The 14,937-nt window shown below is 39.6% G+C and overlaps 1 protein-coding gene across 2 annotated transcripts in view; it reads right to left on the reverse strand.

Moving 5' to 3' along the window:
- Positions 1 to 8,798: 8,798 nt before the first annotated feature.
- Positions 8,799 to 14,937, reverse strand: part of LOC140277589 (multiple C2 and transmembrane domain-containing protein 1-like) — a 56,708-nt gene continuing 50,569 nt past the window's right edge. For both annotated transcript variants that reach the window (XM_072372699.1, XM_072372700.1), the window contains 2 exons: positions 13,970 to 14,067; positions 8,799 to 11,665 (listed from right to left, as the gene is read on the reverse strand). In XM_072372699.1, coding sequence (XP_072228800.1) covers positions 11,594 to 11,665; positions 13,970 to 14,067 — 170 coding nt within the window. In that variant the 3' untranslated portion in view covers positions 8,799 to 11,593. The remainder of the gene's footprint in view (positions 11,666 to 13,969; positions 14,068 to 14,937) is intronic.

Below are 14,937 nucleotides of genomic sequence, written 5' to 3' on the forward strand. Positions count from 1 at the left end.
TTAGGAGATAAATCAAGTTCTGCTTGACTGTTGTGTGTAGCTTCACCGCAATTTTATTGTAATGCAACAATCCTTTGTGAGTTTTCAAGAAATGTCGTGGCAACATTGTGTTCCCAGTTATTTTCATGACCCTTACCAAGAGAAAAGAAGGAAAATCATGTCTCACATTTTGCTGTGAGATGGGTTTGTGTGTTCACAAAAGTTAGATTAAAATAGACTCCATTTATTCTGTTAGTGCTGTTCATAAGAACAAGTGTGAGCGCTGTTATCTGAACCTTTGCATCCTCTGAGTTCAACATAGATCAGATCAATTTTATTCATATAGCGCCAATTCACACAAAAAAGTAATCTGAAAACACTTTAAAGATACAGTCCACTTCATTTAATTCATAATCAAAGTCATTTTAATCCAAGGTTGATAATTACTAGACATCAAACAACAATCATTTTTCTCTTTTAACATTTGCTAAATTCTTCACGTGATGACAAACCTGATTTACAAGAAGAGCCTAAAAGTTCAAGTCACTTAGTTAAAACTCAACAAACACCTGCTGATTGAGCACTAAGACAACATCTCTTCTGGTAGCATAATTATTTACATCAGAATAGCAATATGATCAAGTCACCCAAGAGCTACATAGGAGACTCAATCAGTGTGGAAGTCAAACAACATTTAATATAAAAACACCTCAGCACTGCTAAAATCATTGAAAGAGCCGACAGAAATCCAGTGGTGCTTTACTTATTTCAACTAATTTATCCTTTAAAGGTCTAACATACAGGACAGTGACATCTAGTGGCTTAAATGCAAGTTGCAGGTAATTTAATACTGTGTTCCTACCACCAAACTAGTTTACATCAAATATTTCTCAAAAAAATTATTTTTTTCATCTTGATTCCTCTCCTTCACACCAGAGAACACAGAGAGAGAAAAGTACGATAAATCAAACTCACTTACACTACTAAATTATTGTAAATCGGTCATTTGGTGAGTACAACAAACAAACAAATAAATGCAAATGATGCAGCTTTTAAATTAAAGGCGATCAAGCTGAGATGAGATTGTGAGAACGACAACGAAGAGACTGAAGTGAGTGACGAAGTTCTGAGGCTGTTCAATTGAACTGAAGAAGATGACTGATGATTTTAGTGCACAGGAGGAAGATGAAGAAGGCGACTTTACCTGGTAGGCTGCTGTCTTTTTTTTTTACCAGTCGTGTTACAGGCACTGTTTGAAAAAAGCATTTACGCCGTATTTGTGCGTTACCGATAGGTGTTTAAGTTAAAGGGGAACTCTGGTATTTTTAAACCTGGACCTTATTTCTGGCATGAAATACGTTCATCTACTCACAGAGAACAGTTTGGTGAAAGTCGGCGTCCTTCTGAAGATATTTAGATAACTGGAGATCCATATAACGGAGTGAACGGGGCTTAGAGGATGCAGCCTCTAAATAAGGCATTATCTGTCTTTATTTCACCAATACTTTAAGAAGAATGAATGAATGAACGTGTACTATTGCACTGTCAGTTCATAGCTGCTGTGTTGTTGTTATTGGCGGCTATCGGCTTTCTACACACTTGTCTACTGGGATGACGCCATCAACACCCGCCGCTGCAGCCCGTACAAGTACAAAATAGATTTTCTTCTTAAAAATAAAGGGTGCGGCTTCTATTCAGGTGCGCTCTATAGTCCAGAATTTACGGTAAGTATAGCTTTTCTGGCTGCAGGAAGACCAAATAAGTGACATGCAAACAGCAGTTCCCAAACCAGTGGGTGACGTCACAGCGTCTCTGTCCATCAATTATAAACAGTTTGGTGATCACACACATTTAAAGGCTGCAAAAAAGATGTCCACAAAGAACACGCTTGTTTGAGAAGATCCCATTCGAATCAGTTTAGAGGAAGTGGAGGTGTCAGGTGACCTTCCACCTGGTCATGCTGTACTGACTGCACTTAAACCTGGCCAAAATATCCAAATGTGAGCTGTCTGATCCAACATGCATGTTCAAATCTTCAATTGTCCAGTTATCCACAAAAATCCTAGGTGTGAATTGGGTCCTGTGTTTCTCTGCTGCACAATGTTGCACTTGATGGCGACTCACAAAATTAATTAATAAGGAGCCAGAAATGAACCCGTCAACACAAAAATCTGCATATAGAGAGATACAGGCTGAGTGACACTTTCTTTCATGTTTAAGAACACACACTCAGTGGTTTATTTTCACTTAATCCCAAATGTAGTATCAGGTTGCCCCGTATTTTTTCACTATCGCACCAAATGTGGGATACTCCGCAGCTGAAAATAGTCCCTCTTGCAGTTGCTTTAGGATATTACTGAGCCTTTTTACAAGTCAGTGCTGTCAGATCATGAGAGAGAGGCTCTCACACTGTTAGTTTGGGTCTTCATGGGACTGGGGGCAAAGAGAAAAACACGTCTTTTTGTTGCTTCAGCTGAGGCCCTCAGAGGAGTTTGAAGTGTTATCTCAGTTTTTATCATCTACACTTACTCAATACTGAAGAAAACAGTAATAAACATGGTGTCTCTGATTTATGACTGTGTGCTCGTAATATATGACAAGTTTTTAGAGACACTGCAGGTAAATTGAGTGCACTATTTGGTGCCAAGAGTCAGATATTGAGTTTGTGACCTTGTGGTAGAGATATTGTGCGACAAGCAACAGCACACAGGATGAGGTGTGGCAGAAATGTTTCTACGAGTGAGAGAAAAAGAGGAAATACATGAACTGTGATTGTCTATTTTGAGAAGAACATATTCAGATTAGATAGCAGCCAAGGCTTCTGAGTTATAAAAGTATGTGAGAATCACTCAACATATAATCAGCTGTATGAGGCTTGTGTTCCCTTTTAATGTGCTCTATAAATACAATGACCTAACATGACATATAGTGTCTGAGAGCTGGGGGCAGCAACTACTGTAGATCTGAAAGTGAAATGCTCAATAGTCTGTAGTCACATTTTGTATTTCAAATTATCCTAATTATGATGTTATCATAATTAGGATAATTTAACATTATCCTAATTAAATTAGATATTTACTGAAAAAGACATAATCTGGATGGCAGCATATGTTGCTACAAATCCTGTGCATATGATTCAGTATAAGAGTTTATTTAGTATTTAGTTCTGCTTGGTCTCTTTGTTATAACTGATATTCCTGTGGAGATTTGTTGGATCACTTTAAGTAATAGTAGACACATGCTGCTGCCTGTTTTTAACCTTGACTGAGTGCAGAACCTGTAGCAGGTCAGTTATTGTGTTCCTATTCAGATAATAAACTACAGCATTGAAAGATAAGCAGGCCTTCCATCCATCATTTTCTACACAGTACAGAGTTGTCAGTCTTAGTTAAATGTAGCTGACCTGTGTACCCTGTCGACACATAACAGACAACTTAGCAAAGAAGCCATTTTAAACTGGATCTTTAGGCACTTTGTTACCAGCAGCCTGTCACAAAGACACATCATTTGTTCCCATTTCTTTAGTTGCATCTATGAAAAACAGCAAAGATAACACAGTTTGACAGACAGAAAATAGGATTTCTGCAGCAACAAGGTGATTCCCAAAGAGCTATTAGCTGAAAACTTGGCATATCTCAGCATGGTGTGCAGTGTGTCCTTAAAACATTTGAGGAAACTGGACAAGTGGAGGACAAAAGAAGAAGTGTCAGGCCTAAAAGAAACTATCTACAGCAAATGAACAGGATCTGAAAGTGATGTCCTTAAGAAAGAGGAAAAAATCCAGCAAAGACCTGACAGGACCTGAGAGATGCATCTGGACCTTCAGTTAAGACGGACCTCATGATCCATATAACGGAGTGAACGGGGCTTAGACGCTGCAGCCTCTAAATAAGGCATTATCTGTCTTTATTTCACCAATACTTTAAGACGAATGAATGAATGAACGAACGCGTACTATTGCTCTGTTAGCACATAGCTACTGTTATGTGGCTATTTGCAGCTATAGGAGAGTTAACGGAGGGAATTCTACACACACCTCTACTGGGACCACTTTATCGACACACATGGCTGCAGCACAGTTCATTCTTGAGCTTCTTGAAGATGGTAAATGGACTTGTACTTGTATAGCGCTTTTCTAGTCTAGCTGATCACTCAAAGCGCTTCACTACATGCCGCATTCACCCCACTCACACACATTCATACAGCACGTCTTAAGATATAACTACGTGCTTTCTAAGCATTCACACACATTCATACCCCCAATGATACACTGGGGGAGCAACGTGGGGTTCAGTGTCTTGCCCAAGGACGCTTCGACATGTATCCTGGGGAAGCCAGAGTTGAACCACCGACCTTCCGATTGGTGGGCGACTGCTCTTCCTCCTGAGCTACAGCAGGGGCGTCCCCGTCTACAGATAGACAGGGACGCCCCTGTTCTGGTAGCGCTCGGTAGGTCATTCCACCATCGTGGGACGACACATGAAAAGAGTTTGGATTGTCTTAGGCGTGGTGTAGGAGCTGCTAGACGACAATCCTGGGACCAACGGAGGGACCGAGTTGTGACATAAGCCTTTGCAAGAGCATTCAAATAGATGGGAGCCGTTCCATTAAGCACTTTGTAGGCTAACATCAGTGACTTGAATTTGATGCAGGCGGGTAAGGGCAGCCAGTGGAGTTCAATGAACAGAGGGGTGACGTGTGTTCTTTTAGGCTGACCTAAGACCAGACGTGCCGCCGTGTTCTGGACCATCTGCAGAGGTTTCACAGCACAGGCTGGGAGACCAGTTAGGAGAGCATTGCAGTAGTCAAGGCGGGAGATGACCATGGCCTGCACCAGGAGTTGGGTGGCATGTTGGGTCAGGTATGGTCTGATCTTTCTTATGTTTAGCAATGCAAAGCGGCACGAACGAGCAACCGAGGTAACGTGTTCTTTGAAGGTTAGTTGGTCATCAATCATGACACCCAAGTTTCTAGCAACCTTTGACGGAGCAAGAGATAGGGATTCGGTTTGGATGCAGATGCTGTGTTGTATGGTTGATTTGGCTGGGAAGACCAGCAGTTCAGTTTTTGGGAGATTAAGTTGGAGGTGATGGGCTTTCATCCATGTTGATATGTCAGAGAGACAGTCTCAGATTCGTGCTGAGACCGTGTGGTCGTCAGGTGGGAATGACAGATAGAGCTGGGTATCATCAGCGTAACATTGGTATGAGAAGCCATGTGATCGGATGATCTGTCCTAATGAGTTGGTGTATATGGCAAAGAGAAGAGGTCCCAGTACTGAACCTTGGGGGACCCCTGTGGCGAGGTGGTGCGCTGCAGAAGTGTGACCAAGCCAGGATACTTTGAAGGACCGACCAGTGAGGTACGACTCAAACCAGGGGTGTGCTCTCCCTGTGATGCCCATAGAGAGTATGGACAAAAGGATACTGTGGTTGACAGTGTCAAATGCAGCTGATAAGTCGAGCAGAATAAGTACAGAGGACTTAGCTGTCGCTCTGGCTTCTTTTAAGGCTTCTGTCACAGCCAACAGAGCCGTCTCGGTGGAGTGTCCACTTTTAAACCCAGATTGGTTTGGGTCAAGGAGGTTGTTATGTGAGAGGTAATCGTTGACCTGCTTAAAGACCGCCCTTTCAATGGTTTTAGACAGAAACGGGAGGAGAGAGACCGGCCGATAGTTTTCCACTTGAGTCGGAGGGAGGGAAGGTTTCTTGAGCAGCGGTGTAACCTGAGCTTGCTTGAATGTGGTAGGAAATGTGCCCGATGTCAGTGAAGCATTAATCATATGTGTGACTGCTGCAGTTACAGTAGGAGCAATGGATTGGAGAAGATTAGGTGGTCCAGCGGGCATGTAGTAGGATGGCTAGATGTGAGAAGTTTAGACACACTGCTCTGAGCGAGAGGGGTGAATGAGGAAAATGATGCAGTAGGACTTCTGCATGCAGATTTTGTGGTACCAGGTTCGGTAAACTGTTTGCTTATAGCTGCCACTTTGTCAGTTATGTGGATCGCAAGTTATCTTAATAGCTTCCGAAAGACACCGACTTTCACCAAACTGTTCTCGGTGAGTAGATAAACGTATTTCATGCCAGAAATAAAGTCTAGGTTTAAAAATACAGGATACAAAAATACAGGAGTTCCTCTTTAAAGAAATGACAGAAAGCTTGTCTAAGAGGGTTCAGGCTGAATTGGAGAGTAAAGGAGCTCAGAGCAAATATTCACTTTAAAGCTCCTTAGAATTGTACAATCTCAGATTTTAATCTTATTTTCTGTATTTATATCAATGTTGAACCATGTTTCATTAATTTACTGCAACTGTTTACGGAAACAAATAATGTGCAGCTTGAGACTTTTGAACAGTACTATGAAGCATTGTCTCTCTCAGTGGGAAACCCCTCTTCATCTTTACTTCTGACACACTTAAACTGTCTGATACTCCTTTTCAAACCTGCTGATAATTAACCTCATTAGCTCCACCAGAAGTGTGTTCTTTTTTTTTTTTCTGTCTTCACTGGCAAAGACAAGAAACCTGGGTAGACTTGCCACAACAAAGTGTCTGTACATGGAGCACCTGCTCAAAGGTGTATGTGTGTGTTTTAGTATTACATCACATTTCCAGTTCATGACACTGGTCTCGGCCTATTGTCAGTTAAATTTGAGGTTTAACTAATCCGGAAATCACCACTTTTAGTTTTTTTTGCTTGAATTTTAAGAGCAACCCAATTCTTATGAAAACAGGTTGTACTATTTCTATATATATTATTTCCTTTAAGGTAACATTTGGAAGCAATGGTGGTTGTAGTTTTACCTTCCTCCAGCATCGCTAGTCTCAATAAAATGTGGCCTATGAGTCCCTCCTCTGGCCAAAGCTGTGATACACAACATGGAGGCAGAGTGTCTGCATGAGTCCGCTGAGTGTTGAGCTGAACCATTGGCTCTGTCCAGGCTTCCATCAGCCTGATCCTCTTTCACCCTAAAGCCTGTGATCTTCTTCATCCTTGACCACAAGTCTCTCACATTGGGGGGAAAAGTGCCCCCTGAAATGCACTATAAGTGTAAAAGTCATGCTTTGAAGCAGATGAGTGAACCCCACATCATAACAGAGTTTCATGAACACCTTTCTAACTTCATTCACCAAGAATAGTTTTCAGTTTCCTTAAATAAAACCATGTTTGAGGAATAACTTTTTTCTGGATCTGCAGACCATCTGGTTCACTTTCATTCAAGTCTCTGACTCTTTCAACCCAACTAAGGACAGGCAGGCTGGTGTGTAAATACTGAGAGAGACGAGATACAGGAACAGGAATGCAGATATTAAAGTAAAAACTTGATTTATTTCAATAATTTAAACAAAAGATTCCAAAAACATAAACTGACAAAACAAAATCCTAAAAAAAAAAACAGACAAAAACCTGACAATGAAAAATAACTTGACTTGAACGATGACAAACCTGACATGAACAGTGATGGTGAGAGTAAGGTGACGGTGAGGATCTGACAAATGGCATGAACAAACCGGGAGACTACATACTGTGGAGGGTGATTGATGAGTGAGTGCAGCTGATAATAATGAACACAGGTGAAGGGAGTGAAGCTGATGGCTGGGCAGAGGAAAGACTGAGGCAAAAGTGGGGAAATGGCAAAATTAAAGACTAGACAAAAACATGATACCAAACATGACAGTTGTTACTGAATGCAGGATTAAATTAGAGAACCTTTGTCTTATTTATAATATTGTTATTTCTGTTGTAAGCTGATTGATTCACAAAATTACCCGTTACTAAATGTGACTGTCCCATCCACTGAGACGTAAATCGATTTAGATATTGGTGAAAACAAAAAAAACCTGAATCAATAATTCCCATCAAGTTCATGAAAACAAAATGAATAAGTCTATTTGAAAATGTGCAGAGTCAAAAGTGGAGATATTTGTGTTAAAATGTAGCAGATAAATGAAACAAATGTCAAAAATACAAGGACCCAGTTGATTAAATAAGGTGCAGATACCTGAAAATTCTGCTCACAGTAACAATAACAAACTGTTTGTACTTCCAGTCAAGGTTTAACGCCTGTTTGGAAGAATACAAAAGGATTTGAGTTAGTGAGGCCAGACCGTTGTTAATACAGAGTTTTATAAAGCAGGATAATCTTCAGCTTCCAACCGTGTGTGTTATCTTCTGTTTTCATCGATCATGACAAACATATCGCCGTCACAGTCTTTCAGAGACACAAATCTACAGTTAAAAAGACCGATGACTCCACAGATGGGAAATCAGTTTGCAATCTGACAAATTGTTGCATTTTGATATGCATTTAGACAAAAATCATTCATCAGATAAGAAGAATTTCTGCTCGTTTTTCTAAAAGCTAACTGAAGGTTTGTGGCCTTAAGTTAAGTTTTAATTTAGGGAGAAATAATGACCATGTTCATATATTTTTATGCAATCTAAAACAATGGTTATAAAAGATAATAAACGTTCGATAGCTCAGGGTTTTCTGTGAAGAAATTAGTTTAAACTGAAAAAAATATCAACAAGCTTGACACCAAATTAAGAACCGCGCTGAACATTTCAGGCAACAAATTTCAGGAAATTCTGGAGTTCTACCAGATTAAACGAACGTCTCAAATTTATGCTTAGCTTACGTTATTATCTTCTGCTAAAAGTGTGCAGAGTCAGCACAAACCCAGGAGAATAACTTCAGCACATTACACAATAAGTGTGTAGATGTGTCTCCATCATGGTGATCAAAGACAGTCCTGAAAATACTCCCCTGGAAGCCCTGCTTCACGTCTCCATATCAGACTCAGAAAGCCACACAGATCTGTGTAGAAATATATTTTCTCAGAGAAACGCTACACAGTCGTTACAGTCTGTTGTGCTCAGGACAAAAACAGATCAAAGCATCAGAAGTGATCAATAACACAGCTTTTACACGCATTACATGAACTTCACATTCAGTGTCCATAGATGCACTTGCATATAATTTATGTTCAGTCATGCAAAACACTCACAGACGGCAGCTTACACGGACATGCAGGAGGTCACATCTCAAAATGTTCCACGTATAAACAGTTTAAAGTGAAAGAACAGGAAGGATAACGGTTCCCCAAAAATCGGAGAAAAACAAGAACCTAGGATCAAACTGGAAGACAAGAAGGTCCAATGAGAGTAACACATTTAATCTCTGACAGAGAATCCTCTGTGGAAGATCTAAATAAGGAAGCAGCAGGAGGCGTTATAAGAGCAGCTTCACTGTCTCTTTCTGTAAAAGTGGTTAAAATTTACTTCATAGGCCAGTTATCAACTCCTTAAAAATATCTGAGTAACGTTTTACTGCAGGCACGTTTTTAGATCGATGTTCAGCAGCATCAGAGGAGCTCTTTATTGAAAGTTATTAATCTCCTTTGGTCACTTGAATCCTCCATTAAACTCAATAGAAAAAACAGGCCTTTTTGTTATGAGACAAGTATCATCGCTGCTATCAGCTCAGGGGCAGAAATGGACCAAATCTCTGAGAATTTATAATTAAATCATGGCTGAGCTGCCCCAAAGCAAGAAGCTGATGTTGAGCCCTGAAATAAACTCTTTTATTATACAACAACGTAATTTTGATTTCTCAGAAACTGACTTCAGACCTGAAATTATCAGTTCATTGATCAGTTTTTTTTATTTAAATCCAGAAATAAAGGACAGAATATTTTAAAAAAGTGAAATGTATCGTCACAGGCTGCTCACAGTCATCCTCCTGTGCACATATTTATCCACATGAATCAGTTTGTATGACCGGATAAATATAATTGAGCATTAGTTTGAAAGTTATGGCTACAAGGAATCATCTCGTTTCTCTCATAAAGGATGGCCCGGTGTGTCCTCTGCTAAAGGAGATAAATAAGGAAGCATTGGAGCTTCTTTTCTTAGCATCTGGGGAACTTTAAACAGCTCCGATTATGATGCTGCTCAGAAAAGGTTCCTGTTCAATCAGACCCTTAGTTTAGCTCCTGGTTCCTGCAGTGGGAATGAAAAAGGGACAATAATCCAACAGATTGTTATCTGGCAAAGGCAAAGTCCCTACAGTAAAAACACAGCTTCGGAAACACATTTGATCAGGTTTAAGTATGAAATTACTGAGCAAAGTTTAGGGAACATTATTTTCTGTTGACAGATTTAAGAAAATACTAAAGTACACACCTCATACTGTTAGTCCAGGGAGCTGGAAGCAAAAAAAACTGACACCATACAGCTAAACTGGCAGATGATAAATTCCCTTTTTATTAAAGAACTATTATTTTCTAGAAAGCAACTAACAGCTTTTAAAGGGAGTTAAAAGGTTTATTGATTAGTTCATTAATTGTTGGTCAGAAAATCAACTTGAAGCACAAATATTCTCAGTTTTCTAATATGAGAAAAGTTACATATTTGGATGTTTTACTGTTGTTTAGACAAATCAACTTGAATTTGTTCAAATAGTATTTTCAAAATGTTTCTGAATCATGTTTCATTCTTCAAAGGCCACTTTTTTTATTTTACTGCTCCATCTTGTTTTAAGACACAAGCATTTACCTTTTTTTTAGTTCAATATGTGCTCTGCTAAAATGCCAACAGATATTCTTAACACTCCAAAAACACTAAATCTGTTTGTTTTCTTCAAACTTATAGTTCAAGGCCTCAAGTAACAAACATGTTAATCAGTTTTTACAGTTATTCATAACTTGAAAAGATAAATATCAAAGATATCAATCAAAAAAGTAACTGTTAGCCTCAGTCAGACAGCCTGTGATGAACTAAAACAACCTTAATTGGATTTTCTGGGAGTTAAATGTGGAAAATTGTCGAAACAGTTTGATAAAAGACCATTTTTGACCATCAAATGATCAAAATACACACCAAAATAACTTAAATCATACAAATGGATTTTTCAAGTTAAATGAAAAGGTAAATGACGCATTTACAATTAGATGAGGGGCCATTATACTTCAGGATATGAATAAAATAATATCAATAAAACTTTATAAAATGTATAAAGTTGGCTGAAGTTCCCTTTTTACTTTGGTTTGAATTGAAATAGCAAGACTTGACTCCCTGACTGGCTGAATGCCTTTCATCTACCAAAACATAAAGGTCAGATTGTAAACATAGCATGCAGTTAGGGTGGATTTTACCAAGCAGGAAGTGTTATTTACTGAGTGCACACGGTCACTACATGGAATAACCACGACAGTAAAAACATGCAGCTCTGTGTTTAAAAGAATCTGAGACACTGACAAAACATCCAGCTCCAAACAGCACAGAGCTGTCCAGAAAAATACAAAATGTAACCAGGAGATGCAGCAGCAGCACACAGTCATTACATGCAGACTGTTTGAAACAAACAACACACCAACATTCATCACATTCATTATCAACACGGCAGACTTCTGTTTGCTTGGAGAGCCATGAGCAGAAATAAAAGGGATTCAAAAACAGTCCATTTTCAGGTTTAGAAAATAATTCTGTGCGTTTCCTAAATAACATAAAGAATAACTCAACATTTACAGCTCCTCATAATAATCAAAATGTTCAAGGAATATAGTATATAAATAAGAAAGTTTACATTGTTCACAGTTAAATGTTTACAGCTAGCTCTGGTTTGTCCTCCTGCGTTTGTTGGGGCTTTGTCCAGGATCGACTTTCAGCTCATGATACTGCATCTGTCCGCCAACACAAACAGGAAACAGAAAAGATTTAATGCTTCTCAGAAACTTCCATTCCTTCCTTTTCACACAGAACATTTACCTGTACAGAGAAAGGTAGATTTAAGTCACCCAGGTATGTAAAAACCAGACACGTGCATGTGATATGACTGTCGGGATTCAAGGTTTTATTCAAGGTTAAAGACTCAATGCAACAAAACCAAAGGTGCTGGCGAGACAGCAACTCAAACAGAACAAAGGAAAGAACCACAAGAAGGACAACAGTTACAGCAACATCAGTTATTCACTGGGTGACCGGACAGCTGGAAGTACTGGGAGGGTTGAGGTGGGTGACTATCAGGAGACAAGTGTGAATAAGACCAGGGAACAAAACCAAGACGACACAAGACATCTAGGGGTAATGACAAGGAACAGAAATATGACCGAATCAAACACTGATTGCATAAAGCTCAAAGAAAATACCAAACAGGAACACAGAACAGAGATTAAACCAAGGAGCTGAGAAATAACTAAACCAGAGCAAAGTCTAAGAAACCAAAGCACAGGACACCGACTCTCCTTTCTGTGAGCATGTCTGCCCAAAGGGGGCGTTCGGGGCCATTTGGATGGGTGGATGAACTTTCCCTTGATCCCCAAAAGAAAAGGGGCACCTTACTTTTCCAAACGAAGGAAGGTGAAAAAGGGATTCCAACCATCCAGGTGGCAGGCTTGAATAATGGTTTGGTGTGAGGTTGTCTTGACGGAGCTCTAACTCAGCTAACAAGGAGCAATCAGAGGGGAGGAGACATCAGCCGCCATCAGCCACCACCCCCACCTTCAACCTTGTACTTGTGGAAGAATGTTCACCAAGGAGGATTTATTTCTGCTTGGGAATACTGGTGTGTGTGCTCACATCACGTGCGCATGCCTGGTTTTATACGCGTGGATTTAGAGCCTCAGGCTGCTTCAGTACACACAGGACAGGCAAAGACTTTGAACGTGTGTCTTTAGTCTTTCTGTGTGTCCCTGTTTCATTCGTTGCTTTCCACTCTAAGACCAGAAAGATACTGACCTTTTAACCTGGCATTCATGTTCAGTAGTCTGAAACTGTTCAAATACTTGACTGAGTACTACATAAGTACTATACCTCTGTAGTACTCAGCTCTTACAAGCAGATTCCACAAGAGGAAACTCCAGCAACCTCCAACTTTACAGAACTTCCAGATTTCAAAGATCTAAATGATTAACATGGAAACAATAAAGGAGGTTAATACTCTAATAATGACTTTTGGTTATATACATGTGATATTCAAAAGACTCATAATGTCCTTGAAATGATAGAGACTATAAGTTCCCTCATGTCACATTGCATTATGGGTAGAAGTGAGTCAAATGTTTGGAAGCTGGAATAGCTCTGGCTGCTATGTTGGCATTATATGACTTCAATTCATGTTAAATATGACAAATGTCTTTGCTCCTCCTGTTTTCTAGGAAAGATGTAAAGACTTCATTTACATCCTTGTTTCCTTTCAATAAGACACTTAAAACATCTGATAATCATTGAGGATTTAGAAACAATGAAAACAGTATTTAGAGCATATCTTAGAAGGAGAAGTTAATTAAAGCAGAGGTCTTCTTACTCCGAGTTCCTTTTAAGATCAAGGCAGAAAAGCCACAGCTCTGTTTTTGAATGGTAGATATTATTCACTTCCCAAAGTTAAAGAGGTTAATTCTCTGGTCACATTTATCCCTACGCTGACCTTACTGATCACCTGCATCTTCGCAACCAAACAGATGCAGGACACATGACGCAGCTAGAAACATGCAGGTGTGTTTCTAGATGAAGACAGAAGATAAAACAAAGGTTTCCTTCTTACGAGTATCTGTTCTCAGGCCAGACCAAACCGGTTCTAGCCTGTACCAGGTAGTTTTAAACTATCCCCAAACTAGTTTTTCACCATTGTTTTGGGCCAAAACCTACTGCATTTTTTAACTTTACATTAACCCACTCAGTGTCGTACATTTTCATAACACGTGTGAGTTAGTTAAAAGCAGTATTTTACTTCATAATAACAATGACACGAGTAACTTACTTCAGAAGGTTGTGGAGTACACACTATCTATTTACTTCAGAGTAATACAGAGTACACACTATAACGAGATATCTAGTGATCTCTTCTACAACCGTCGACCTGCTGCAATGAGGACTTTCAGCCTTGAAGCTCAACTGCTGGACCAGAAACATGACACACTTCACATGCTATTTCCATTCATCTGAAGTTTCGAGGCATGCATTCCTTTCAGCATAACCAAGTTACTCACCACTTTAACATCAGACGGCACTCTGGACAGGAAGTCAAGAAGCTCGTTGTTGTCGATCATGTACGGATCACGAAGCTTCTTAGTGAACTTATTGATACCTGCAAAACAAAAGGTCAGAGTTCAACTATGACACGCTTCATGCTAAGTCTGCAACAGACCTCATATGGTGTATCTATCCGTCTATCTCCAACCACTATTCCAAAAAAGTAGGGACACTGTGTAAAATGTAAATACAAACAGAATGCAGTGATTTACAAATCTCTTAAACTAATAGCTTATCTACAACAAAACATATAAAACATATCAAATGTTGTAGATGAGACATTTTACTATTACATGAAAAATATCAGCTTATCTTAATTCTGATGGTAAATAAATATTAGGACAGCTCCACGTTTCCCACTGTGTAGCATCCCTCTTCTTTTAACAACATCTGTAAACATCTGGACCATTAGGAGAGGAATGTTGTGTCATTCCTGTCTGATGGAGGATTCTAACTGCTCAGCAGTCCTGGGTCTTCTTTGTTGTATTTGAAATGTTTTCAGGTGGTGAAAGGTCTGGACTGCAGGCAGGTCAGTCCAGCAGCCGGACTCTTCTGCTACGAAGCCATGCTGTTGGAGTAGATGCAGGATGTGGTTCAACTTTGTCCTGCTGAAATATGCAAGGCCTTCCCTGAAGAAGATGTCGTCTGGATGGGAGCAGATGTTGCTCTGAAACCTGTATATACCTTTCAGCATTGATGGAGCCTTGATGGCACAGTCAGCTGTGTTAACAGATAGTGATTTCTGGAGGTATTTCTTAGCCCATGCAGTGATTTCCAGGACAGAATCAGGTCTGTTTTTAATGCATGAAATGTCTCACTGTCAACATCTGATATATCTAATGTTCTACGGAATAAAATGGTTTATGGTATTTGTAAATTACTGTCCTCCATTTTTATTTACATTTTGCACAGCATCCTGACTTTT

This window comes from Leuresthes tenuis, unplaced genomic scaffold (genome assembly GCF_036924035.1).
Source record: "Leuresthes tenuis unplaced genomic scaffold, fLeuTen1.0.hap1 SCAF_19, whole genome shotgun sequence".
In the NCBI taxonomy this organism is placed as follows: Eukaryota; Metazoa; Chordata; class Actinopteri; order Atheriniformes; family Atherinopsidae; genus Leuresthes; species Leuresthes tenuis.